The sequence below is a fragment of the Amia ocellicauda genome, chromosome 7, assembly GCF_036373705.1.
Source record: "Amia ocellicauda isolate fAmiCal2 chromosome 7, fAmiCal2.hap1, whole genome shotgun sequence".
In the NCBI taxonomy this organism is placed as follows: domain Eukaryota; kingdom Metazoa; phylum Chordata; class Actinopteri; order Amiiformes; family Amiidae; genus Amia; species Amia ocellicauda.
In genome coordinates this window covers 28,711,390-28,738,226 of record NC_089856.1, presented here as the reverse complement: position 1 = coordinate 28,738,226, position 26,837 = coordinate 28,711,390, and the positions used below count along the sequence as shown (strand labels likewise).

Genomic DNA, 26,837 nt, shown 5'->3' with positions numbered 1-26,837 from the left:
CAGTCTGCAGGAATGCAGGTCTGAAGGGCGCAAGCAATGCAGGTGCTGGCCTCACTCAGCCGTATGCTGTGTTCAGGGGTCAGGCAGCCAGGTCTTTAAGCCCCACTGAGGAGCAGAGCGGTGTGTGGTAATTGATCGTGAGTCAGAGCTCTGTGTTGTGTGTTTGTGCCTGGGGCTGGCTGTGTTGTGCTTGTGGATTGGCTCTTGGTGCCTGGTCTTTAGATGGGCTTAGGAGGAGGCAAGTAATAAAGAAACCACTGCAAATGCGAAAATAGAGAAACAAATCTACATGTAACTGGATGGAAACAGTGCATTCATTTTCATGCTTAATATACTGTGTTTGCGTGCATGTGTGTGTTACTGTGCATGTGAAATTTGTATTTCAGTGTATCATCAAATATTCATATATTTTAGAATTTGGCACATATAACGTTTGCAGTAAGAGGCACAGACAGCAGTACCTGCTCAACACTGCTGATGATTTGCTGTTGTAAGATTTATGGCACATGATGTAAAGAAACATTTCTGGAGATTACCAAAGCGAAACCCTGCAAACCCTGAATGGGTTAACTAGCCAAAAACAAGCCGGTAAATGGTGATTACAGCAGGGGCACCGTGTGTGCCCCAACTGTGTGCCCCATTACAGTTAAAACTGAATAGTATCAGGATACAGAAAATTATATATAAAACATGTTGACTTAGGTAAGGATGGTGCACAATGGCCGAGGAATATTCTGTTTCAGAAATTCTGCTGCATTAAAATGAGCACAGAGATAGCACTGCAGTAAAACACCAAGCACAAAGCTGAAGAGACACAGATGCATCTGCATGGGGTAGCTTGGCTCTAGGCATCATGCAGGTACTGATTCAGAAGTTCATGAAGCATGTTAGCAATGCTGCAGGACACAGCCACTGGTTTGGGGGATGCTTTTTTGAGCACGACAAGTCTCTGTGATGGTTTATGAGGAGCCTTACCCTGTCCCTTGAAAACGACCTTAGACATGTTCCATGTTCTTTCTTTGAACCCAAACCATTTTTCACTCATGTTTCCTGGTAATAACGTGCTGTTCGGGTCAGGACTGCAAATAGGAGGCACTTATTACAGAGTCCAGGTGACTGGGGCTGGGATTGTCTAGAGTCCTTCAAAAAACATCTTGCAAAATGATTTGAATCATTAAGTTACTGAGAAACCAAACTAGCCCATTGGTGCAGATAGTCTGTAACCCTGCTTTCTTGTCCTCCTATACAGCTGATCAGTGATGGCAGCGTGGTGTATGCAGAAGCCCTTTGGGACCATGTCACCATGGACGACCAGGAGCTGGGCTTCAAGGCGGGCGATGTAATCGAAGTTGTGGATGCCACAAACAAGGAGTGGTGGTGGGGCAGGATCCTGGACAGCGAAGGCTGGTTCCCAGCCAGTTTTGTTCGGGTGAGAAAAACCCTCCTCTTACAGGTCTACCGACACATTCACTGCTGACCACTGCTAATGAAATACAACAGCTACTGCTAATACAGTCAACTACTGCTTTCACTTATAATGATTCTACTAGTACTGTTTCACTACTACTATGAATACTATTACTGGTAATAATAATTACATATTAATTAGGAGTACTTTTAAAGTTATTTACAGAGCTAATTAAAATAGAATATTCTAGAACAATAAAATGAATACCACCCCCTCCACATTTTATAAGACTTAATTTAAAAAAAATCTGCTGCTGCCGGTATTGAGAAGGGTCACATGACAAGATGTCTGGCTGGATTGCACTGTAGGGAGCAGTATCAGAACCAGTTGTATCCTCAAGTATTTGATTCTGAAGAACAGCCCAGTGTAATAATTTGTCTTTTCAGCTCTGTAGCTGGTGAACTTTCTCTGATTTAGTTAAATGGCATACTAAACAAACCGATCTAAAATGAGTCACCGGAATCAGTATTTGTTAAAAAGCATTTTAAACCTGCCTACAATAAATAACTTTGATGTAAACTCTTGCTATAAAGGTTCACATATGTACTTGCAGTACCATGGCTGCACCCATGCTAGCTGTACATTATTTTATAGGTCTTTTCACAGGGGGATCCAACTCAAAGAGTAGGAAACAGTAAAAGCATGAAACACAATAGATTAGAAATTGCAAGTTATTTGTATAAGACATTTAAAAATAAATCAATGGATAATTTCAAAGCTATAGTCATTGAGGTTACTGTAAAGTATATCTCAGAAGCTGCCATTGCAAAGCAAGGTTACAATACAGGAAGAATACATTGTTTCCCCCTGCAGGCAAAACTCCCAATCTGATTTATTTTTCAGTGTAGTAGGCAGTTTGCCTACAGTGGGAAGTAGTGATTGAGGGTCTGTTAAGGGGGTGAGCTGAGCTCAGTGAGAGCGGCAGTGACAGTGTGTTGTGTGCACAGCTGCGTGTGAATCAGGATGAGCCGATGGAGGAGTACCTAGCCAAGCTGGAGGACGGGCATGAGGAGGACAGTGCTAGCATGGGCCGGAGGCTGGGACCCGCCCTGCCCAGCAAGGAGCAGATGAGGACTAATGTCATCAACGAGATCATGAGCACCGAGAGGGACTACATCAAACACCTCAAAGACATCTGTGAGGTGAGCACCCAGCACCTGCAACCTTGGTTTGTTGTTTTGGTTTTCTCTCAGAAAGGGAGGATTTCTGTCAAGGTCTGATCTTTGAGGGTCAAATTGTCTGTTGGTTGTTCCACCACAGCTTTCATGTACTCAAAGGGAAATGGACAGCTGGACAGATTCTCACTTAAAAGCCATTTAAATGTGCTTTATCTACAAAACTTGCACATTAAAGAGTGGCCCAATTTTAATCCTTCATAATATACACGTCTGGTAACAAATATATCCTATGTGCTATTCTGTCAATTTCAACTTCCAGAATTAATAAACATAATCAGCCAGTCTCACAATCAATTAGATTTGAAACCTAACAATTTAGGGCATTCACTTTATCTGACCACTACAGGAGTGAATTTGCATCCTTTCTTAATACCAAACTCATTGCACAGATGGCAATTTCTCAAATAGTAACTGTTTAATTAGTGCTGTCCTCTTTTCCCTCAGGGCTACATCAAGCAGTGCCGGAAGAGGACGGACATGTTCACGGATGAGCAGTTACGTACCATCTTCGGTAACATTGACGAAATCTATAGGTTCCAGAAAAAGTTCCTCAAAGGCCTGGAGAAGAAGTTCAACAAGGAGTACCCACACCTCAGCGAAATTGGGTCCTGCTTCTTAGAGCATGTAAGGAACATGGAGGCTGAATATTAATAATTGATTAATAATAATAATAATAATAATAATAATAATAATAATAATAATAACAATAATAACAATAATAATAACAGCAGTTCAAGATGACTAATAGATTATTATTTAAAATATATGGCATACATTCAAACATGACCGGTCTCTAATGGGGAGTCTTCTCACATCTTGCAGCAAATGGATTTCCAGATCTACTCGGAGTACTGCAACAACCACCCCAGCGCCTGCCTGCAGCTCTCCAAGCTCATGAAGGTCAACAAGTATGTGTTCTTCTTCGAGGCCTGTCGCCTGCTTCAGAAGATGATCGATATCTCCTTGGACGGCTTCCTGCTCACCCCGGTCCAGAAGATCTGCAAGTATCCCCTGCAGCTGGCTGAACTGCTCAAGTACACCAACCCCCAGCACAGGTGAGTGCAAGGCCTGCTCCTTCCACCCAGCCTCTCTGGAGCATGTGCAGTTGGGCCAGGAATTGAACCTTCTGTCTCAATCCTGCCTCAAAAGCTCAGCAAGTGACGTGGGGTACAGTATTAGTAATACTCTTCTGTTTCTACTGTCCTGCAGAGACTATAAAGATGTGGAAGCTGCCTTAAACGCAATGAAGAATGTGGCCAGATTGATCAACGAGAGGAAGCGACGCCTTGAAAACATCGACAAGATTGCCCAGTGGCAAAGCTCCATTGAGGACTGGGAGGTAAAGCCAGTGAATTAGGGAATGCGACAGTCTGCCTCTAGAGCAGTGTCATTGCACATAACACTGTGGGTAAAACTATATACGCATGTGTAATACTAAACATAGAATTAACACTTCCCTGTAGAAGAAAAAAAGCAAGGGCAAACCTCTTTGGGTGCCGTGCAGTTCCCGATCTGAACCAGCTCATTTTCTCCTCAGGGTGACGATGTTCTCAGCAGGAGCTCAGAGCTCATCTTCTCTGGGGAAATGGCCAAAATCTCCCAGCCCCAGGCCAAGAGTCAGCAGCGCATGTTCTTTCTGTTCGACCACCAAATGGTCTACTGTAAGAAGGTGAGGAGCCCTGACGCTGATTCCCCTCTGTCCAGAGCTTCATCAGGGTCTGTTAAGAGAATGTTATACACTCTTGCACTTTGTGTTCTCATGTGTGCCTGGTTGTTGTCTATCCCCAGGACCTGCTGCGTCGGGACATGCTGTACTACAAGGGGCGGGTGGACATGGACCAGATGGAGGTGGTGGACTTGGAGGACGGGAAGGACAAGGACTTCAACGTGAGCGTGAAGAACAGCCTGAAGCTGCGGGGGCCGGGGGCTGACGAGGTGCACCTGCTCTGCGCCAAGAAGCCTGAGCAGAAGCAGCGGTGGCTCCGCGCCTTCGCCGACGAGAGGAGGCAGGTGCAGCATGACCGTGAGACAGGTGAGGCCTCTGCAAAAAACGGCTCCACACACAGTCTCCCAACCCCGACCTTTCTGGACTTGACACTGACAGGAACAAGCTGACACCCAATTTCCAATCTGCACATCCACTCCTCGCCCAATTCTATTTTCTCTAGTCTCTAGCTCACTCTGCTGGATCAGCCTTTAATGAGAAGGTTAGATCTGGAATTAAACTAGAAACAAAGAAGGCATATTAAACAGCCTGTATCAATTTTTTATTTTAAACAAAGTAATTTGCGAGAGAAAAAGCTTATATCTAGCATTTGACTTCAAAAGCTTATTCTCATTTAAAATTAACTCAGTGTTTCCATTTCATAGCTGGACTTCAGATAATCAGAATATATTTCTTCACAATATTCCCCCTCAATAACATGATAATCCAGATACAGTTAGGTCCATAAATATTTGGACAAGGACACAATTGTCATCATTTGGCTCTGTACGCCACCACGATGGATTTGAAAGGAAATAATCAAGATGTGCTTTAAGTGTAGACTTTCATCTTTAATTTGAGGGTAGTTACATCCAAATAGGGTGAACGGTGTAGGAATTACATTTATATATGTGGTCCCCCCAATTTTAGGGTCTCAAAAGTATTTGGACAGACTAACATAATCATTAATTAAATTGTGAGTTTCAATACTTGGTTGCAGATCCTTTGCAGTCAATGACTGCCTGAAGTCTGGAACCCATAGACATCACCAGATGCTGGGTTTCTTCCCTGGTGATGCTCTGCCATGCCTGTACTGCAACTGTCTTTAGTTCCTGCTTGTTCTCGGGGCGTTTTCCACTAGTTCTCTGTGCTGTTGTTTAGGAAGTATTGTCTGATCACCATGAGCTTTTTAACAGAATCCTTTGGGAGCCTATCAATTATCAAACAGTACACACATAAAGACGATGGAACTTATTCTTAAATTTCAACACTGTTAGACATGTACTGAATCATTCTGAAAAAATTACAGTCCTCGAAATGAAAATTGGGGGAGTTTTCTCTCGTGAGAGCGGGGGGGTTTCCCATTTGGAGGGCCCCACTCAGCCCGGGGCCCCAGGCAATTGCCTAGGATGCCTACCCCCTTGCACCGCCCCTGCCCATGGTAACCTTTGCTAAGGCTTGGTAACGATTGGTCGGTTTTGTGTTTGGTAGGTTTTGCGATCACTGAGGTCCAGAAGAAACAGGCCATGCAAAACGCCTGCAAGAGCCACCCTGCAGGAAAGCCCAAAGGTACATGACTACTTGACATATATATCATGAATTTAAATATTGTGAGAGTACAACTTTCATCTTACTGTCACTCTAAGGATACAGAAGTAAGTCAGCTTCTCGCTGGAGAGGGTATCAGAAACATAACCCACTGTATCTCATCTGCACATCAGTCCAAACACATTCCTGCACTCAAACCACACCTGCATACTTCCTTTTCATGCATGTTCATATGTTCTTATTCTCTTTTTATTCACCTCCATTCATCCTTTCTTGCATGTCCGTCCCTCTGTCTGTCTGTCTGTGGTTCTGTCATCTATACATCTGTTTTTGGTTTCTCCTTCCGGCATGTCACAGACATTCAGCAGCTGCTGGGCAGTAGCCCATCCCCTGCTCCTCCCCCTTTCTCCCAGTCCTCCCTCTGCCTCTCGGATCCTGTGACCACCCCACCCAGGCCCCCCCCTACCCCAGCCGCCCTCCCCGAGACCCCTCGCATGACCCAGACACGGCTGTTGCTGCAGAGGGGGGTGGGGGTCTCCCCGGGGGTCCTGCGCAGGGCCATGTCCTGGGTGTCGTCCCAAAGCCGTGACCTCTTCCAGTAGATCTGGGTAACGTTGCTGTGTGAGAGTGTCCCAGTTAACCCCACTGACTGCCCATTTGCTGTGTCCATCTCCTGGGTCCATTGTTTTGGGGATTTTGACTTTTACCTGCCTTTTATTATGTTTTGAGATGATGGTATTTCACAGCTATTATTTTCCATTTTGAAGTAGTGCAGTGAGCAGCAGTAGTACACGGTACTTCCCACATCATTCAGTCTTAGAAGTGAACTGTTACACATGATGTGTGTGAGGTTAAATTAAATGTATAGTTATTTGTTTAGCAAAAGCCTCAGTATTTTTAACAGCGTATTATCTGACCCCATCTTTGTGCTGCTTTTATGATACAGATGTACCTCACTTTGCATGAGATCAGTTCCTGAGCAATTTGTTCTAAACTACAATTGTGCTAATTACGTTGAATTAATAGGGATAAGTTCATTAACACAAAAAACGAACATGAAAATGTGTTAAATACTAATATAAATATGTTGTTAATCAGAAAATTGGTTTGATAAATTGACAATAATATAAATCATGACAATAAACCCAATACACTAACCATATTAATTGACATATTAATTTTAATTAAAAGTTCCTAGATCCTGACTGATGCTCTTTGGGTTCATTTTAGATTTCTACTTCCTTTCACTTCCTGCAAAGCAGGGTATACCTGTACTGTGCTGTCTAGTTTGCAGTGTTTCTTACAGCATTAAGAATACATTAGGTGTCCATATCAGATAGGTTACCTCTGGCTTCTAACATTTGTTTCAGCCCCTGTCAGGGATTAGTTTGATATCCTTTAATGTATTTATTTATTTGTTTTCGTAAAGAAACACTAGGTTGATACATGAGTCGCACTGGGGCTGTTACTGTGTGCAATGTTCACTGTGCACAGTCATGCCGTGTGCTGATTTTCTCTGTGCTCTGCTCTCTGCCCAGCTGTGACCCGGCCTTACTACGACTTCCTGCTGAGACAGAAGCACCCCACGCTGCCAGCCAACCTGCCTCAGCAGCAGGTTTTCATGCTAGCAGAGCCTAAACGCAAGACATCCAACTTCTGGCAGAATATCGGCAGACTGACGCCCTTTAAGAAGTGAGGAGGAAGATTTTCTGTGCTTGTGCCTGAATAGAATACAAAAAAAAAATACTTTTTTTATGGTTTGTTTTTGTTTTGTTTTGTTTTGTTTAGTTTTTGTTATTGTTATTATTATTGTTGTTGTTAATAATAATTATGATTTTCTTCAAGAAAGCACTTTATAGGTTGGTTACAATCAGACTTTGAACCTATGTTCCCGGACTGTGTCTATATATTTGGGAGCAAGTCTACGTAACGGCTACAACTAGCACTGCAACTTCAACTACTGCTATGAGTACAACAACTGCACCTACTAATACTACTACTACTGCTCCTAGTAACTCAAGTACAATGTCTATTTATTTGGAAGACCTTGACTGAACAAAAGGACTGTTGTTTTTTTTTTTCTTGTTTTTCTTTTCTTCAATGGATGCCAACTGTTCTCAGTGCCAGATATTTCTTTTCTTTTTTTTAGTTTTGTTTTGATTCACGTGTATAAAAGCTGAAGAAAAGTTAAGGTTCCAACTCTGTTTTTGCAGCAAGATTTTGCCAGCTACGATCTAGTCTTTGTTGCTTTAGTGTCTTTATCACAAGATTCTGGAAACTTGGTCTGTGCTTTTATGCAAATGTGTGTCTGTCTCAGAGAAGAGTTTCACCTAACACAGAAGCACTGTGCAAGGTTTAACTTTTAAGTCCATTATACCATTATTGCAGGTTTGTGCCCAAACATTCAAGCTGAAAGTGTTTTATTTTTTCTGTTTATAAACAGGGACTGATGTGTTACCATTAATTTATTACTTTTTATTTTTATTAGCATCTTTTATTAAATGCTTTTCAGAAATGTTATAGACATTTGTATGAATTGCTAATAACATTCAGTAACTGTTGAGACTTTTTGTTTGTTTGGTACCATTCTCATTATTTCTGCACATGCATTTGACCATATAGTTAAAGATTTAGCTAACAATCTATTCCAGTGTTAGTCACAGAATTATAGATTGAAAATGACACAGGAAAGAGAGAAGCATGTGTTTGAGTCATTGTTTCACGGTAATTATAAGCTTGAGGAGGAACCTTATTTTTACATTGTATATAATTTTGACGTAATCATAAAAAAAAGTTATTTGCTGGTAGGAAAAGACATTACTAACATTTTCTGAATATTCTGCAGTCCATACTTAATTTAAGAAAATGTTGCTGTTAGTTTTTGATTCATTTTGAGGTTTCCCAGAATTGTTCTTATCAAATTTCAAAAGGTTCAGCATGATTCCAAAGCCATTAATTCCTGATTAGGCCCAAAATACATAGTACAGAACGCACTTCAAGGGAATGAAATGACTTGATTAAAGGATGGTACTTGATAATAAATCTCAGACATTTCTTTTGGAAAGTTGGCAGATAACCAAATATTTAATAGAAAAAAAATGAATAATAATGGCAAGATATTGTATATTTTTAAGGAAATGCCATTAGGAAAAGATTTTTAAAAAATCCCAAACTTATATTTTATGGCTAAGAAATATTGCTTAAGCATGTATAGTTGCAAAAGAAAAATGTGCCTATACTGTATTTTAAAGATACAGAAGTAAATGTATTTTTTTTATGAATATAAAATGCCAAGTTTTTTTGTTTTTTTTTAAACCAGGCCAAACTAAGTCAGATCATTTATCATCAGCCCATCTTTTCAAAGTCCTTTTATCAATGTAATCATGCAGACTGGATTCCAAACAGTCATGTCTGAGAATTTCACCGAGCTCCTCATTCTTACTGACTGGTTGTGCCGAGTCACAGGATAAGGAAGAAACCTGTGCTGTAGACCTTTAAGTTTTGAGACATTTTGAGAAAACCACCACACCCACAAAACTTAGCAATTTCCATTTTAAAATGACCTAGTCTTCCCATCAGGAGCACACTATACATTTCATATACAGTTCATCACAATCATAATTAAGCTGCCTGAGGTTTTTCTCCATATAAATGAACTCTAAATGGGGCCCCGGCTGTAGCTTCCGTGTTCCAAGCTTGTCCCGCTGCCTGCTTGCTCGTTTGATATTTATTGAAGCAATAAGGCTGTTGCATGGGGGAGTTTTGCGTTTTCTTTATAAAGAAGCGATTCGTGAAGCCAATAAAAGAAGTGTTTACAAAACAACTGGCTTACCTGGAAAGTGTTAATTCTTATGAGCTGCAAGATACAGGTTTAAAAAACATAAAATCCGTAGGTTTTTAAAACATTAGAAAGCAGCAGCAAGAAAGTCTCTATTTATCCTCAATGGCAAGAGAAGCCAACCTCAGTGTTGGTGGTTCATTGCCCATGGGTCTCTCTCATTCTATTTGGTTCTAATGTGCTTTAGCCCATTGCTGATTTTAAAACCAGTAGGCTGGTGAATCCCAGGGGCCAGTGATGGCTGCCACAACACTGCTTTTCAACTGATGTTGCATATTTGTCTCATGGTAAATATTTTGTTTTATTTTAATACTGCACACATGCACATACACACACACAAACACAATCTACACAACAAAAAAGGACAGGATGAATCCACAGCCCAGGTTTGATAAAAGTAAACCTGCAGGACACTGACAGTGTGTTGTGAAGTGGGGTCCTCTAAAACCCCAGACCTTATTTGACCTTTTTTTGTCCCACAATATCAGGTTGGATGCATAAGCACTGAATCTTTGAGTTCTGTAACTTCAGCAGCAGATGCAGTTGTTGGCAAGCTGTTGTTAAAATGTGTCCAGCATGCTGATGGATACATTTCTCAAAAGAGCTGCAAGTCCTTCTTCATTGACATCATTAAAGCAGGGAGAAACTGAGAGAATGGTTTAGAGCGAGGTCAACCAGTATCCTAAAGGGATTCTGTCAGCTTCAGACAAGCCTGTAATGTGTAAAATTGTTAAGTCGACACAGTGGTGCTACGCATTATTCTCTGCCCGACTGACTCATTGCTGTCAGGATTTGGAAGTGTAATGTGACGAGATTTCACAGTTCACGCACAATGATTTGAGGATAGCTTGCAGTTTCTTAGTTTGCTTCCCAAACGGTTCTGTTTTCAATACCTTTCAGTCATTTGCTTTTTGTTTTAATCATTATTATTTAGGTTTGAACCAGTTGATTTGTATCAATTGCAAAGCTTGCATCTACTAACAAATATTGCAATCACTGAGCAGGCTTATTCAGTTCTCTTAATCACTGGCAGCACTGAGGAGAGACAAACAGGGCGCTAACCAGGTAGGGGAGCTGCGGGAGACATCGCACCTTATAAACTGTGTTGAAGAGGTTGTTGTAACACTATATTATCCTGCATGTCAAACAAAGTGGAAAGGGAAAAAAAGCCAAAGCTTTATTTTATAAAAAGGGATCCTGTACTGATATTTGTACGATTGGAAACTGCACCTTAAGCACTTAACCTACTATTTCCTCAATTAGACCACCAATGTATTCTATTATTTTAAATAGAATTTTAAACATTTCATTAGAAAGCAAGAGGAAAAAAATAATAATTCTGCCACCTGGTGGAAAATAACTGTACATCTATAACTTGAGTCTGCAGTTCCAGCAGTGGACTAACTGAACACTCTGCATGTTTTAGGTTTCTTTGTTTCGGGACTTTTTTTTTTTTTTTAAGTTCCTGTTTTCACTACCATTGTAAATTGGTATCTAAAATGGAAATAGCAGAACTTTATTATTGTACATTGTAGACGACCTCTAACATTCTGCATGTAGTTTTCAGAACAGAAGGTTTGCTACATATCCTGTCAGGTACGCTCTGAACGGGAAGCCAACGCGCAAATTCACTGCACTGCTCAATTTAAAGATGGTGGTGCTTTGAATCCAACCATGTATGATTTTCAGTTTTTTTCTTTGAATAAAAATCCAGTCAACCTATTATGAAGCAAGCATAAGAATGCATGCCAGAATGCTTGAAAACATTTTTTCAAGCTAATTGGATTGGGAATAAATCTAGTGTCTAGTTTGCATTTGCTGGTCCATGGTAATGAAATAATGGGTTGCAGATTAAATAAATCAACAAATCAGTGTACCTGTTCATACGAGTAGTTCTGCATTGGATTAAATTAAATCAAAATGTATGGTACCTTATTGCATGAAAAACAGCATTTTGTTCACAGTAAATCCATATTGTAACACAACATGGCTGCCGAAGTGCTGTTACAAGTACTCTTACCTTGGTATTGATTAGTATGAGAAGTTGCCGGGCTAAAATTTCTCCTGAACATGCAGGTGCAAAGCTTTCAGGTAGAATTCAATGATCTACATTTGGTTTAATTCCTTTTACATTTTAGGAGAAAGACTAGACAACAATTTGGCAATCAATTGCAAATTGTGCAAATGCTCCAAAACAGAAAAAAAATAATAATACTAATCTGCAAAGGTATATTTGATGTACAAATCTGTCTGCTTACCAGTACGTATTTACAGCATTAAGGTCCAGAAAATGCAATATTTATGTACATATTTTGACAAACTTTCTGAAGATGTTTCGTTCTGACTGTGGGAGAATGTCAGTGATTACGCTTCCTGCAATGTTTTCTATTTCAGAGTGAACTAGGCACTTGTGAAATGTAAGTATAGTTTGGTTTAAAAAAAAAAAGGCAAAGAAAAAAAAAAAGTGTTTGTATATTATCTTTGTATGTGTATGGTTGTTTACATATGCATTCAACTCAAACCATGGGAAATAAAAACATTTCAAATGTGTCTTTGAGCTCTTTTCTGATGAGTCTGCAGACTGGTCAGGTGCCAGTCTCAATCTGGTGGTTTGAGATGATTAAAGAGATTAGTGCTATATAGTGCATGTGCTAGTTTCCTTTGAAGAATGTAAGAATTCAGCCCATCGTGTTTGTTCGGTTGTAATATATTGATCATGGATTACCTTTAAGAATTGATGGATAGCAGGTTCTAGAATTATGAAGTATATTCCTGCTGAATAACTATAGATCCTTAACAGAAAAGAGCTGAAAATACAAAATACCATTTCCCTTTATAACTATACATCACAGATTAGGCTTCGTTAACTGACTTGTTTATTATTGTACTTCAAACAATTCACTATGAAAATATTTTTTCACCCCTTAATACCAATATGATCATGAAAAAAATATCTAAAACAAATACAAGTTAAGCAACACAAGTCAATCTTTATTGAAAATGTAAATATTAATACATAACTTTTCTTTGTTACATTAAACGTGCCTTTATGAGAATTTAAATCTGAGCTCCTCTACTCTTCAGATTGCTTTTACAATGGGAGAAAAAAAAAATTCAGCTGGCTCAGAATTAAAACAAATGGGGAGGAAATGGTAGTTTGATAAAATTTGTCAAAATGATGCTTTTAAAAGTTGTAGATTTTATTTGTAGCTTATTGTTGGAAGACAACACTAACCTTAAAAAGAAAGAAAATACCAAAAATAGTTGCTAATTCAGCATAGTGTTTCATACATAATAGAAAAGGTAAAAACACAGTGCCTATCAAACAATGATGGATAAGAACAGCTAGGGCTGAACTGGACAGGCTTCCTGTTTTCCTGCACTTAAGTCAGCAAAATTCCTATTCTCTGTATTTTACATTTGAAATAGCTCTTCCCTGTCACCGTCTCCCATCTCCCATCATGCAGTTCTAAGCTGACAGGCTCTGCACTGTTCACCCAACATAGCATTGAACAGGGGAAGACGAAAAAAAGACATTTCAGAACTTAAATCCCTTCAAATCGTCCACCTTTGACATGTAACCACACACATTACATTTTGAGAAAGCAAAAGTGATCATGTACCTACATCACCACTACAGCATCATTCCCCAAGGGCGAACCACTTGCAGAAAAAGGCAGTAGTGGGTCTGATCAGAACAGAGACTGCTGTGGGTGGACTGGACACTGCATTCACCAGGCAAGCGGGATTGCTTCTCCAAAACACAACGCTGGACAAAAAATGAAAAACAACTGCCCCATCACAATTGAAGACATTTAGCACTAGATGACATTGCTTGACATTTTTCCCCAAACTATAAGGACATCCAGATGGTACACTATTAGATAGTCATATTGCAATGATGTTTTACTCGAGTGTCTTCACATTGCCACAGAATATTTCCAACAATGCTCAATATTATTTTCCATAAAGGAACACCAACATAGAAACGAGCCTTCGGGGATACAAATGAACAAAGCAGAGAACCCCCCCAACAAAAGCATAACCATTAACATCAAAAGTGACACATTGACCATCTATCACTGCCAGCCTTTGTCAGTGAGGAGGGATGTCTAATACAGACTTAAAATCCAGGCTATACATGCAAGCTTACATAGCATAACCATGATAATGGGGGTGGGGGGTGGGAAGGAGAGTGATAAACATTCCCTGTACTATTGCAATGTGGTCCACTCCAGGAACCCAGGCTTTTGCATGTGCATTTATATACTAGGGCTAATGGAAGGCAACAGTAATCCCAAGAGTGGAACAAACTGCTGTGTAGCTAAGGATGTCTCCTTCCTTGGTTACTTGTCTTCAGCCTGCAAATGCTGGTTAAGTCCACCAAGTGCACACGTGCATCCTCAAATCCAGGCCTGCCAAGCTAGACATTGCTGCAGGGAGATTTTTCAGTTAGAAAAATGGAACAACTTCTACGGTCTAATAACCAAGGGAGAATAACACCCTGATAAAGCATTGCTCCTATTAGGTTACATCCTTATCCAAATCATTAAAGCAACATATATGATGATTTAATCAATTAAGATATGCATTTTGGTGGGTGGGGATTAATAAACAAACATTAAGGTCAGTAAAGTTCTGTTTGAGTTTAAAAAGCTGGGGTCCATGTTTAAAAAATAATCTAATTTTGGCAACCTTTAAGTTTAGTTATGTAATTAAAATATACAAGTCTATTGCTTTAAGTGAAAATTATGTAGATGTTTTCTGTACAGTGCTAGAAATACATCTCAGAAAAACCTCAAACCCACTTGTGTGGACTTCCTGATTTACAATCCAAAACATAATGCCACCTAGTGGGTACCAGTGAATCAGCAGGACTTCACCGGAGTACAGAAAGTACTGCATCTTGCCAAGCAGGCTGTGAGCTGTACATCCAAGCACACGGACTCCGACTAATCTCTATATGCAGGCCACAGAACAGTACGTAACAATAATGCATATGATTGTCCCAATGAGTGAATTTTAAGAATAAAAATTATTTATTTGAGTTACTGAAGCTTTTACACACACAAAAAAAAGTTGTTATCCAGACCAACTATAAACTCACATTTAGATATCAAATTAAGAACTCCCCAGTGGACATACTCCTTTTGGTCATGCATTATTGTATCCTGAAAGCACTTGAGACTTCACTACATCAATCCTTACACCCATATTGCACAAACTAGATATTACTTGGCCATCAAGCCACGTGGCCTGTTACCTAGACATAAGATGATCCAAACACATGTTATCAAACAGAAAAACAAAACTCAAAATACAGAATGGAACCCTCTCACCTCAGCCTAGTTCTTAGTCCTATATTACTACACTGGTGTACACACACTTTACATTGCTTGGCCTTCCAAAAATACTGCAGAATCCTTTTACTCAATGCACATACTAAGTACATAATATGTCTGAAAATGTGCATTTATTTATTTTTTCAAATTGGGGAATCATAAGTGAAATAAAAGGTTTCTTGTCTGAGCTGGAAATCTATGTGTAGTCAGTCTTATAGCTGCCACACGTGTTAAATGGGAACAGTTACCTGATAGGAGATCCAAAGCCACTGTATATCTTTAGGAAGTGTCTGACTTATTTCTAACCCATCAGTGCAGCAAAAAAAGAATCCTCTCTATAAAACAAAACCTAAAACACAAAATACATTAATTTAAGAATTAGGAGGAGGAATACTATCACATCAATGTACCTCTACCAAAAAGAAAAATTAAGTACCTTGCACAGAACCAAACAGCCCTGTTCCTTTGCCAGCCCAACTTCCTACTTTAAAACTTGTCCTTTACGGTTTCTATACACTGACACGGCGAGACCACAAGACATCTCACAACCAGCAAGCACTCAATCAACACGACACTCCATCGATGTAAACTTTGTGAAGGGAACAGGCATCCCACATGAATAAAACTAGACCTGTAATTCTATTTAGATGGAACTGAACATTTTTCAGCAGCTCCTATGAATGTATTGTTTGTGAATACCAAGACCTTTTTCCTATTTTTATTTTTTTTTTAACTTGGGAAAAGCAGATCTACCAAACTAGTTTCTTGAAATTATTTCCATTTTAAAAATTAAACATATACGTATACTAATTTCAAGTGCAATCAAATCCAAACTACCTCAGAACACCATTCAGTGCCAGTTTTTATAAACAGTAAAATAAAATGAAGGATGTGTTTAAAGGATGTCAATCTCCACACAAAGATCAGTTAATAACAAAAAAAGTGAAGCTCATCACTGCAAACCAGACTGGGAAGCACTAAGGACTGTCATCAATGAAGTCTGCAGCATAAGACAAGACAGTTGTGCCATTTGTAAGATATAGCAGATATGGTCAACAGTTCAGGAATTCAAAACCAGACTGTGGGGAGGGGATTACACTCAAAATGAACATGCAAAATATCCATTTAATTTTACATTCACTGCTGCATGTACTGAAATCACTTTTCTATACGTTTCAGCGTCCACTATAATTCCTATTCAAGACAGACGTAAATGAAGGCTGAGCTCTAAGTGCAGTGCAGAAACTCAGAGAACAGATCAGCACACTGTGGAGACCATGATCTTCCTCTTGCATCAACTAAGAAAAAAAACAAGAAAAAAAAAACAAGGACAAATCTATCTCAACACTTGCTGTTCTCTTGGAGCAAACTGCAGTACGGCCTAACATTTCAAACTTACATTCCCTCAAAGACCCATAAACGTGACATATTACAATATCCTAGTTTCTGAGACAATTTGAATAAAGGAGAAATCCTAAGAGTAAGTAGGCTGGATGTACATTTAATAAGGATAGAGTATTCTTCTACCACAATACAGAAAAACCCCTAGATGCATAGAATTAAGGATAAAAAGGAAAAGTGGTGTTGTATCTGTCAAAGATTTAGTAAATGGTGTCTTATTGCATTCTATAAACTCAGTTCTTTCTGGTTAGCTGCAAATGTGCATTTGGAAAGGCCACTCTGATTTTTAAGATTGCTTTCAATATTATATTACTGCAGTGTTTGAGTCAGAGTGACAGGAAAGAAGAGGGGGAAAAAAAAAAAAAAATTGGGAACAATTTATCATCATTCATGTTCTTCAGGAATAAAGATCTGTGCATTGGTCATTTTTAAAAAGGCTTAAAATTTCTAATAGGGTGCCAAATTATTACTATGACTTAATTTTAATATAGGAATATATAAAACTCCTGATTTCAAATGCACTGTATATATAATATAGCATCTCAGCTGCATATTAAAATGGGAATTCAATTTTGTATCTTCTAGGTAAGTAAAACTGATAATTTTTACTTCTTGGCAAAATAATCTGAAACAGAAAGGTGCTCACCCCGCAACTACAATTCATGGCTCTTATAAATGTATTTATGTTTGCCCTTTTAAAAAATACAGCAGAAATGGAACAGGACCCGTCACTTTCCTGAAATAGAGGCATCGCATCTGATGAGTGAAAGATAATAATGAAGTCAGTCAGTGCCTGGGTACCTAGAGGTAAAAACTAGTTTGTGCCCCAATGGAAATACCACTTATCCTACCAAAGGGAACTCAGCTGGAAACTTGGACACTACACATTCACATAAAACATCCCTTTTGGGGTTAGTTATAAGCCAGTAGTATTTTTGAGGGGGGATAAAAGTCTGCAATTTCTTTAAATTCCCTAATTTAAAGACCAAGTTTTCCAGCTGGGCTTCAAATTGGACCAGAGAACAAAACGACCAAAAAAAAGAGATTAGTTCTGTAGAAATGCTCACAGATCCATGTTGTTCCAAGGCCCCGTCATCAGCCATGTACAACACACACATGGACACGCACACACACGCACACGCTCGCACACACACACACAGCGGCCCTAACACCCGAGCCTGAAACACTCAACACTACACTAGCCGGAATGGGAGCAGTACAGGCTTCCCAAGCTATCCACCTGCTGGAATCACCCTCTCGCCCCATTACTAGCCTCCACAAAACTCTTTATATAGACGTATCACCCAATGAAATACAACTGTCCATTTGGACCGACCACTGCGGCAACATCAAAAACAAACAAACGTAATAAAACAATCTAAACTGTAGCATTTATCCAAAGTACACTGCACTGAATTGTTGTAAAATCAATGTACACATTTTTAAGAAGTACTAATTTTTGAAAGTAACATTAAGACATTGCATTAGGTATATCGAGTTGCAGAATTCATGTTTTTGTGTTTTTTTTGTTTTTTTTTTATATGAACTTCATTCAGTTCCTTTGGATTTTTGCATATGATGGTTTTGCATCAGTCACTGCCAGTAGATTGAGCAAGCATTATTTTCTTTTCTTTTTTTGTATTTAAACATGCATTCAACTAGATATGGATCCAAATTAATTTAAACTCCCTTTTTATCATTTAATAGTTAGCTATAAAATTGCAAGACAGTCCACAAAACACAAGTTTGCATCAAGACCTTGTTATTAGATGGGAGATATGCAGTGATGACTCAGAAGGTGGGGGGTGCCCGGTAGTGTTTTGGTGATGTGGACAGCACAGGAAGATTTCTTCAACTGGTTCTTTTTCTGTGTTGTGTTGTGTTGTGTTGTGTTTATATATATATATATATATATATATATATATATATATATATATATATATATATATATATATATATATATATTAGTTGGAAGGAACAAATCTTGCTTGGAGACATCAGGGCATCAGCACCAAGTTTACAATACTGGACTGAAAATGAATGCATATCTACCATCTTTGAACCTGGGGAAGAGACAGAAAGATGCAAGTTAATGAAACAGTTATCACCTTCAAAAGCACTTTGGCACAAGGTAGCTGTTACTTCACATTGTCTCTACATTGTTTTCTCCAACAGTGTACACCTGGGTCCATATATACTGCTTTAAAAGGGGAAATGGACAGGCACTCCAATGTGATTTGTCTTACAGTATGTAGTATGTAAAGGTTACATCCAGTTCTTTACTCTCTTGAAAATGCCACTAGGTGAGCAAAAGCCTTGAGAATGCCCTGAATTCGGTTTCTGATCAACCAGACACTTGGCATTAATTTTCTTTAAAATGTATTGCCTTAAATCTGAATCAGTTAAGGCATACTAATTGCAAGAAAATGTGTTCTCATTTGTGGTCGAGAACAATTTCAAAATGAAACTGGACACGCCAACAATTCAGGCACAGAGGAAGAACCACATGACAGTTTCTAAAGAATCAGGAGGGGTGAGAGGGAGGCAACGGTTAACTCTTGTGTTTGAATGACGATGATGGGGCTAAATAGAATACAATACTGGACTGCTTTTCCCAAGTTTAAATTAAAGTGAATCGGTTCAAAATACATGTAAAGGGACATCAGGTGCCAAAATAATGAGAATCACAACAATTACTAAGAAGGAATGCTGGGAATGTCACCTTTTTTCCTCTGCACATGCTATGCTGTGCAGCTTCATACACCTACTCTTTTCTATTGAGAAGTCAGATTGAACTAGTCCCAGACATGGAGGTTTCACTCACTCACTTACACTGCCAAACAGATCACCACTGCGGGGGGACATAGCTGTAGGTGGGTGTGCCAGGGGGCCGGTATGTGGGCATTGTGACTTGGTGAGGGGCTACTGGAGTCGGGGAATGGGTCGTCAACAAAGTCCCTGTAGAGAAAAATAAATAAATACAATAAATATACACATACATACATGTATACCACAGAGGAAAAAGTCTTAATTTCCAATTCCAGCTATTTAGTGGAACACATGTTGGAATTGAATGGAGCTTGAACAAGGTGTGAGTGTAGTCCGGATTGAGTACTTAAAAACGCCCTGCTCACCAGCTGACATTGCCATAGTGGTCCCTGCCACCATGCCCATGGTGACACCGTTGCCTCGAGGTGGTGGGATCTGGGGGGCATACATCGCGGCTGGCATGCCATTAGGCTGGACCACCGTGGTGTGGTGAATGACATGGGGGGGTGCTGCATACAGAGGTTGTGTGTAGTAAGTGCCTTGCTGCTGAGAGAGAAAGCGAGAGCAAGAGAGAGCAAGAGAGCGAGCGAACATTTAAGTACATTCGATTGCTACACAGAGAAGTTCCCATCAGACTGCTAAAAACTCCAGGTTGTGACACCTCGCTAACCAAAGGATTTGAATTTAACGATTGAGAAATTCAAAATATATTCAGAATAAGTCCTAAATATCACAATTGCCTGGTTGAGCAGATAGGCAAAGGGTTGACCATACTAAGAGCAGAAAAGAGTCCCTGAGAAATCATGCTTTAGAGCACATTCACAACTGTTCATACACATTTTATAGTGACAAAAAAAAAAAAACTCATTAAGAGCACAGTTCAAAAGGACACTGTGAATCTCCAGGAGCAGGTGAAGTATAACCATTTTAGAGAGCTGGGCACTACCTGCGCATAGGGATTCTGCTGGGGGTAGGCACTTCTCACAGGGTAGACGGCGGTCTGGTAGGGGTTAGGTGAAGAGGAGTAAGGGGGGACAGCACCGGTGGTTGGGGAGCAGGATACCTTGTATGGCGTGCCTGGAGTGTAGCCTGAAAAAGTCAACACAAACTTTCCATCACATTCTCCTGGCTCTCTACAGAAAGGTAGCCATTCACACAAGAATATAAACATATACAATATAAATAAAAATATAAAAGGAAAAGACACAGAATTCCCCTTCTGTGCACACGGGCTATTCCGTCATCCCCGACCCAGCGGTGCAGGTTAGTAAACTTCTTTGGTGCTTGTAAAATTAAACCATAACCATAACAACCATTTATTTTTAAAGAAAACATGTATTTGGGAAATTAAGCCTCCATTATCAATTTCAGATGATTGGTTTCATGACTACAGTGAGTTCCGCCCAACTACAAAATTGTCTCCCTTGTTACACAGTCCGCATATGGCTAAAGGAAGATTCACCCTTATTGTCACTGAATCTATAGGGCGGAAGCTATTCTTATAAGAAACTAAATTTACTGAAAAAGAAGCAATGCCACATGGACAACAGCCTCTACAACAATGATAGCCATTCAGTTGACAGGGCTGACATCATTGACACCTTAATCCCTTTGATTTTATTATCAGGTTTCTTTAAATCACATTTCTCACATCTGGTTGAAATCAGAGTGATATAATTTGGCAGATGGAGGAGTTCAAAGTAAGATATGATACCCTAGGAAGGCTGCAGCTCAGTTAGGCTCAGCAGGACAGGCAGTGTGAGCCTGGTGCACAGCCTGGGGAAAGAGAAGGCAACATCAAAAATAGAAGCAGATTTAAGGCAGCACAGAAGACCTACCTGTCTGAAAAGCTGTGTTGGCTCCAGGGTACATGTTGGGGGAGTAAGCAGGAGCAGCTGCAGCATAACCTACTGGAAATCCAGCTACAGACCGAAGAGAGGAGACAGGTAGAGATCAAATACAGACGACAGAGGACAACCAACCTATGTGCATCAACTAGGGCAGCTCTCGTTACATCTATCCAATTGGGTACTGGCACAGATAACGGAAATAATGATGGTTTTGTGTAAGACAAGCAGAGAGTGAATGTAAATTGAAAGTGCAATAACTGAGGTACATCACATATTTCTTGGGGAATGCATGGTTTACTCAAAAGTATATATTTGGTTTTGAATATTATGTGGGTTTTTGGTGTGTGTTTATTTGGATACTACATGCTGTACCCAGCCCCAGCCCAATGTCCCCAGCTGCTTACCTGGGTACCCAATTCCCTTTGGGTTTGGATACGGGACCCCTGTTGGTGCAGGGCTGTAGACAGGGTTCATACTGCAAGACAATCTGCAGAACAAAAAGTAAAAGGTATAAATTATTGCAAAGTTACAAATGTACAAGACAGAGAAAAAAAAGCATACTAGCTTATATTGATTGTACTGCAAACATAGACTTAATTTATTATAAGGTAAGGCTATAATGACCTCATCACAACAGACAGCTAGGAATTCAAACTGTCTCCCCAGAAAAGGGTGGTGGTGAATTAAAATGAGAGAGAGAGAGAGCAGAACTACAGAACTTGAGCTTCTCCTCTAGCCCTCAATCATTCCCATTCTGGAAAGGCCTGAACACAGACGGCTGTGCATTCATTTGTTTTATCGTCTCTGTATGAAAGCACATCTTTCAGGTGAGATACAGTGCATACTAAGACAGATGTGTGTTAATAGACACGTCAGCGTGCTGTCAGAGAGTGTTGTCACTCAGCCCGTCAACCGCTTTCAGACCGCGAATCAAAAGACCCATCCGTAAGCTGAAGCTGGGATTCAAGACTGACAGGTTTGCAAAGAGCTACAAAATGGAAATACTGCCATAAAGGCCCTGGCAGACAAACAAATCAAGCTAAAACCCACCCAAAAAACTGGGAAACAGGACTAACTACATATTTAAATGTAGTAAAATATATATTTTTTAATCCCCCAAAGCAACAGCATATTCAAGAAATTGTATTCACTAGTGGGTGTTTACAGTGGTCAAGTCAATAGTTCATCTCCTAACTGTAGAGCCATGTGTTGCATGTACAAATGTATCATGTATGTACAGCCCTGGAGTATTCAACACACTTGATCAAATTCCCCCCCTACTTTTTCATCTCTGTTGCTGTGACAACCTCTTCAAAGTATCATAACTTATTACTCACCTACAGTACATCAACACTATTTTTGGCACCAATAGTTAACTAATTGTGTACATCTAATGAAGGCTAATAATGTGCTTGTTCTGAATGTCACAACCTGATGCTGAACAAAGTATGTGTGTTGCAATGGTTAAATGTCCAATTGGAATTTGTCATCAAAACTGGTTTATACCTGGACTGTTTTAAATTTTGATTCAAAACAACTTTTGAATTTAAAATTTAAGGGACAGGGGGGACAGACAGCGATACAGAGAGAAAGGAAACAAAGAACTTGAAATGCTATCCCAGATCACAGAAATCTTTCCTAAGGGGTGCTGTGAGTCAAGTTTGATATGTAAGGAGCAATAACTATATAATGTTGCATGTATTACATTTGAAACATGAGATCTAGATTTGGTTCACTAGGAAAGTGGATCATATACAGAAAAAACACCATCTGCTGTGACAGGAGGCTCTCCAAACAGGGAACACACTAGTGAACTATTGGTCTGGTTTTTGCTGTTGTTCTTATGGAAAGTCACTGGGATTATTTGCAGGTCACCATCAACATATCCATGAAAGGCCTATGCAGCAACACAGTCATCAGGCAAGAATTAATCTCTCCTCCCATGAAAATTTCAACACTGTACTGCTGACGAATATTAGTTTCACAGAAATAAAAGAAAATACTTACAGGTTCATAAAAAATTCATGTAGACCAGCACATCAACTATAATAGGAATGTAGTCTGTGTTGAATTTCTTCAAAGCCATTCAAAGTTCCTAATCAAATTTAATGTAGTGATTTTTGATTATTTAGGCTATGCAGGGAAAGTATTTTGAATATTTATCTGTTGTTTAAAATTGGAAAGCTAAACATTGGCTAATCAGTTCACACACACACATGTTACGTAACATGAAGGCTTATGTTCTGAAATATTTATGCAGATAACATCAATGATGTGGAAAACAAAAAACATATTTTAATAGGAACCGTGAAACAATGTCAATTTACAGTCTGATATTCTTAAAGGAAAACCTGTAAACTATATTACATAGATTAATATAATCCAGATTTAATCAAGTTTTTTGGGGGGACATGAAGATGTTGTTTTCTTCATCTAGAGTTCCACTTTTCATTGCTGAAAAATACTTCCATTTATCCCCTGTAGATGCCCCAAAACATGCATTTTGAGTATATATGTGATTATTGGGAAGGTTTCCAACCACTGTTTTATTTAGAAACAAATTACATACACATTTTTATGCTTGCAAGCAAATATGCACAGCTATAGAGCGAACACCAAGTTATTTTACACATGCTCAAATGCTAAATGTCACAAAGTGAGGAAGAATACAAAAAAAATTGCAAATGCTAAATCCTATCAGATGTTTTTTTTTATAACCATGCACAAGCCTCTTTGATGCAGGAAGTGGAAACTAAATATAAGGCTCAAAGGACACGTAACTGACCCAGAGACCTTTCACATAAGCAATATGTGCCTTTAAAAGAAAATCCCAAACTTTGTGATTCACATTGTAATTGAACCCTAGGTTGAATGAACTAAAGTGAAAGCTAGGGAAGAACCAACTTAAGATACATGCAGATTCACAAAAACCAAAAAGCTTAGTTATATCCCTTTATTAAAAAAAAAAGAAAAAGAAAAGAAAAATAGTAATCCAATTTGACAGACTTGCTAGATATTAACGATTTATGCACTGGGGCTACAGTGATCTGCATTCATAATTGAAAAGATCCTACATTAGGGCAAGTATAAACATATCTGTAGCTTGTGGTGATGAACCAATGGAGTTAAACAAAAAAAACAACAACAAAAAAGCAAGACTGGAGCTGGAAAGCTTTGCAGTTTCAGCATAGCATAGACTAAAAATGTAATTTAAGTTGATCAGGCAAGACATAACTCACTTATTGATCCCAGAAAATCCCCTGGTTGGCTACAACCTGGGAAGACAAACACATGACGGCTCATAATTTAATTTACAGATTTATCTCAGCACATCACTACTATTGCCTTAAGTGGTGCAGAAAATTGTTTGAAGTACAGTACTGCACTGGCCTGAAATTGAAAAGCATGACTGCCAGTTGATGCAAGGAAGTTGTGACTTTCCATCACACAGTGAAGAGCTAGGCTAACAACCAGAGGAAAAAAAAAAGTGGTCTCACATGATCCCTTCTAGACAGAATACATATGTGACAGAGAGAGAGGGGGAAAAAAAGTTTCAACTTCAAAAGGGGCAAATATACCATCTAAAGGTGTGGTAATGAGATGAACACTAAGTATTGAGGGGTTATATATTACATTAATTAGAATGGAAAGAAAATGATAGGAATGTCACCACGGGAATTAAATTCATATTCCTATTCCAATGTCTGCATATCAGACACCTATGTCCAGTAATTGTTGGAGGGACCCGTCTGCGTCACAGAAGAAAGCCACCATGAATTGCTATTTTAGTTTCAGAACTCAAATGTGTAGACTAACATTTGAAAAATGCTTCAAAATTATGAAAAACAGTATTATAAGCCTGAAATAATAGGTTACCTAAACTGCAACACTGCATCAATAATGATACAAAGGACATTTAATTACAATTTAACAAAAAGTGTCTGTTTTGACAGCTTGTGTAAACCCTACATCAAATTTCAGTAACAAAGCAGGACTTTCATCAGGTATCAAGTAAAATATAAAGCTCAATGTCTCAGTAGGCCACAGTTCTGTATATTGTGTAAAGGGGTCAACATGACTCAGATAAAAAAAAAAAAAAAAACGAATAATCAAATGCACAAACTACCTGGAAAAACAATTGAGTTGCTTTGTCTTCAACATCAGTCCATATTCCCCCACATGTGTGAATAATCGAGAGATCACACTTATTTAAGTGTTCATTTGTAACCCAAATCCATGAAGTGTATTTCCTTTAATTAATTAACCTTCTCGGAATTCGTAACCCAATTCTTTACAACACTGACTAAAGAGTGCTAAAACGGGAAACCAAGTTACTCGTATATATAACTACTTTTACCTGTTATAGTGCAACAACTACTGCGACTTGGAGAAAACGGGTACAGTGTTTACAGAACACAAGACTGGCATGGCGCCCTTTTAATAGAAAAAGGTACGTTTTGTTTTGCCCTCTCATGATTAATAGCCTAATATTTAAATACTGAAAAGCCTCCGTGGTTTTTAATCGGACGTGCCTGGTCACTCGTGGACAAGAAAACTTATTTGCAGAATGCGTGTATCTACCTACAGGATTTTTTGTGTGTTTGTTTTTCTGAGAGAGAGAGAGAGAGAGAGAGAGAGAGAGAGAGAGAGAGAGAGAGAGAGAAACATACAAAAAAAAAAAACACGTTTGCTTGCCTGGTTATTTATTCAACCGATCAGTGTTCAGGTCGAGTTTTGCACTCGATCGCTTTCTGCCTGAGGTCAACACACGCAGTTGAAAGTGTGTACGCCGTGACTGCTGCCTCCAAACGGGCGCTGCAAGGAGATCGGTCAGCGCAGGCCGCAGTTGCACAGGCAGCTTCAGCATCTCGCATCCACGGGTGACTGTGCTCTGTATCCCATTTACCCCCAGTCCACCCTTACCTCCAAGTAGCCAGCACTTGCAACAGGTAAAGACCACAGACACGGATCCCAATGCAGGTGTATGTAATAAGCTATGGTACTCACGTTTGTCAGCCTTCTTCAAACGATCGCCCGATTTTTCTCGCTCTGTCTTTCTCCCTCAGGTACTGAAATATATTTTTTCTTCTCTCTTGTGTCTCCCCTTTCCTCTCTGTCTGGGATTGCTGCGCACCAACCAAACCTACACCAACACGCGTCACTTCCGACTGCCGGCACCGCCGCTCGCCTGTGCGCACACACTGGTCATGTGACAGGGGTCCCCAGCTCCATCACTGGAAATCACACAGTACGGGTTGTATTTGGGAGTGCTAATGATCATTTTGTAAATTAATGTAAGAATAAAATAACATTGCGCCTAGTGTGAAAACAATGATTGAATCCTTAAATGCATCTTAAATAGGCTACTGACATCATATTATTTCAACTGGAAGAGGGTAGCCTAAACCTATCACTTCACGGTGTTCTTTAATATATAGGCTATTTAAAAACGTAAGTTATTGTAGGGTTAGCCACATTTATAATTAGGGATGCAGAAGGCTCTTCATAACAATACAGCACATTACGTAAGTGTACAGTACGCATTGAAAGGAGGGTGTCCTCACAACTGCATAATGTCTATATTAAATTATGTACAGGCATACATATAGTAAGGTAAATTGTATTCATAAGAGGTCAAATTGAGTTTATTTGGATACAGCTACGTCGTGACATGAAATGCAGCTAAATCAGTGCGGTGTTGGGTGTAGCTAGATTACAATGCAACGTTTTGATTATTC

At 39.3% G+C, this 26,837-nt stretch overlaps 2 protein-coding genes across 10 annotated transcripts in view; one reads left to right on the top strand and one right to left on the bottom strand.

Annotated features, from left to right (window-relative positions):
* Positions 1 to 12,287, top strand: part of arhgef4 (Rho guanine nucleotide exchange factor (GEF) 4) — a 105,934-nt gene extending 93,647 nt beyond the window's left edge. For all 5 annotated transcript variants that reach the window (XM_066708982.1, XM_066708984.1, XM_066708983.1 and 2 more), the window contains 9 exons: positions 1,250 to 1,429; positions 2,416 to 2,610; positions 3,091 to 3,270; positions 3,469 to 3,701; positions 3,856 to 3,985; positions 4,184 to 4,315; positions 4,435 to 4,678; positions 5,843 to 5,920; positions 7,438 to 12,287. In XM_066708982.1, coding sequence (XP_066565079.1) covers positions 1,250 to 1,429; positions 2,416 to 2,610; positions 3,091 to 3,270; positions 3,469 to 3,701; positions 3,856 to 3,985; positions 4,184 to 4,315; positions 4,435 to 4,678; positions 5,843 to 5,920; positions 7,438 to 7,595 — 1,530 coding nt within the window. In that variant the 3' untranslated portion in view covers positions 7,596 to 12,287. The remainder of the gene's footprint in view (positions 1 to 1,249; positions 1,430 to 2,415; positions 2,611 to 3,090; positions 3,271 to 3,468; positions 3,702 to 3,855; positions 3,986 to 4,183; positions 4,316 to 4,434; positions 4,679 to 5,842; positions 5,921 to 7,437) is intronic.
* Positions 12,288 to 12,707: 420 nt separating this feature from the next.
* Positions 12,708 to 26,268, bottom strand: fam168b (family with sequence similarity 168 member B). 5 transcript variants are annotated; one of them, XM_066709011.1, is made up of 8 exons: positions 26,107 to 26,268; positions 24,339 to 24,374; positions 21,504 to 21,586; positions 21,088 to 21,171; positions 20,196 to 20,338; positions 19,615 to 19,795; positions 19,313 to 19,438; positions 12,708 to 18,543 (listed from the first exon to the last, which is right to left on the bottom strand). In XM_066709011.1, exons 3-7 carry the CDS (start codon positions 21,571 to 21,573, stop codon positions 19,326 to 19,328), a joined length of 591 nt encoding a protein of 196 aa, XP_066565108.1. In that variant the 5' UTR covers positions 21,574 to 21,586; positions 24,339 to 24,374; positions 26,107 to 26,268; the 3' UTR covers positions 12,708 to 18,543; positions 19,313 to 19,325. The 5 variants fall into 5 exon arrangements, with proteins under 5 accessions (XP_066565108.1, XP_066565106.1, XP_066565109.1 ...); XM_066709009.1 differs by lacking the exon at positions 24,339 to 24,374 and having other exon boundaries at positions 19,305 to 19,438; positions 26,107 to 26,267; XM_066709012.1 differs by lacking the exon at positions 24,339 to 24,374 and having other exon boundaries at positions 19,615 to 19,792; positions 26,107 to 26,267.
* Between the last annotated feature and the right edge of the window lie 569 nt (positions 26,269 to 26,837).

What these genes read in the sequence shown, in the direction of transcription:
- fam168b (XM_066709011.1), bottom strand. Translation starts at nt 21,573, where the DNA reads ATGAACCCTGTCTACAGCCCTGCACCAACAGGGGTCCCGTATCCAAAC. An exon ending in AAAGGGAATTGGGTACCCAG is followed by an intron (nt 21,172 to 21,503) that starts GTAAGCAGCTGG and finishes TTCGGTCTGTAG; the next exon opens with CTGGATTTCCAGTAGGTTAT. An exon ending in AGCAGAATCCCTATGCGCAG is followed by an intron (nt 19,796 to 20,195) that starts GTAGTGCCCAGC and finishes TTTCTCTCTCAG; the next exon opens with CAGCAAGGCACTTACTACAC.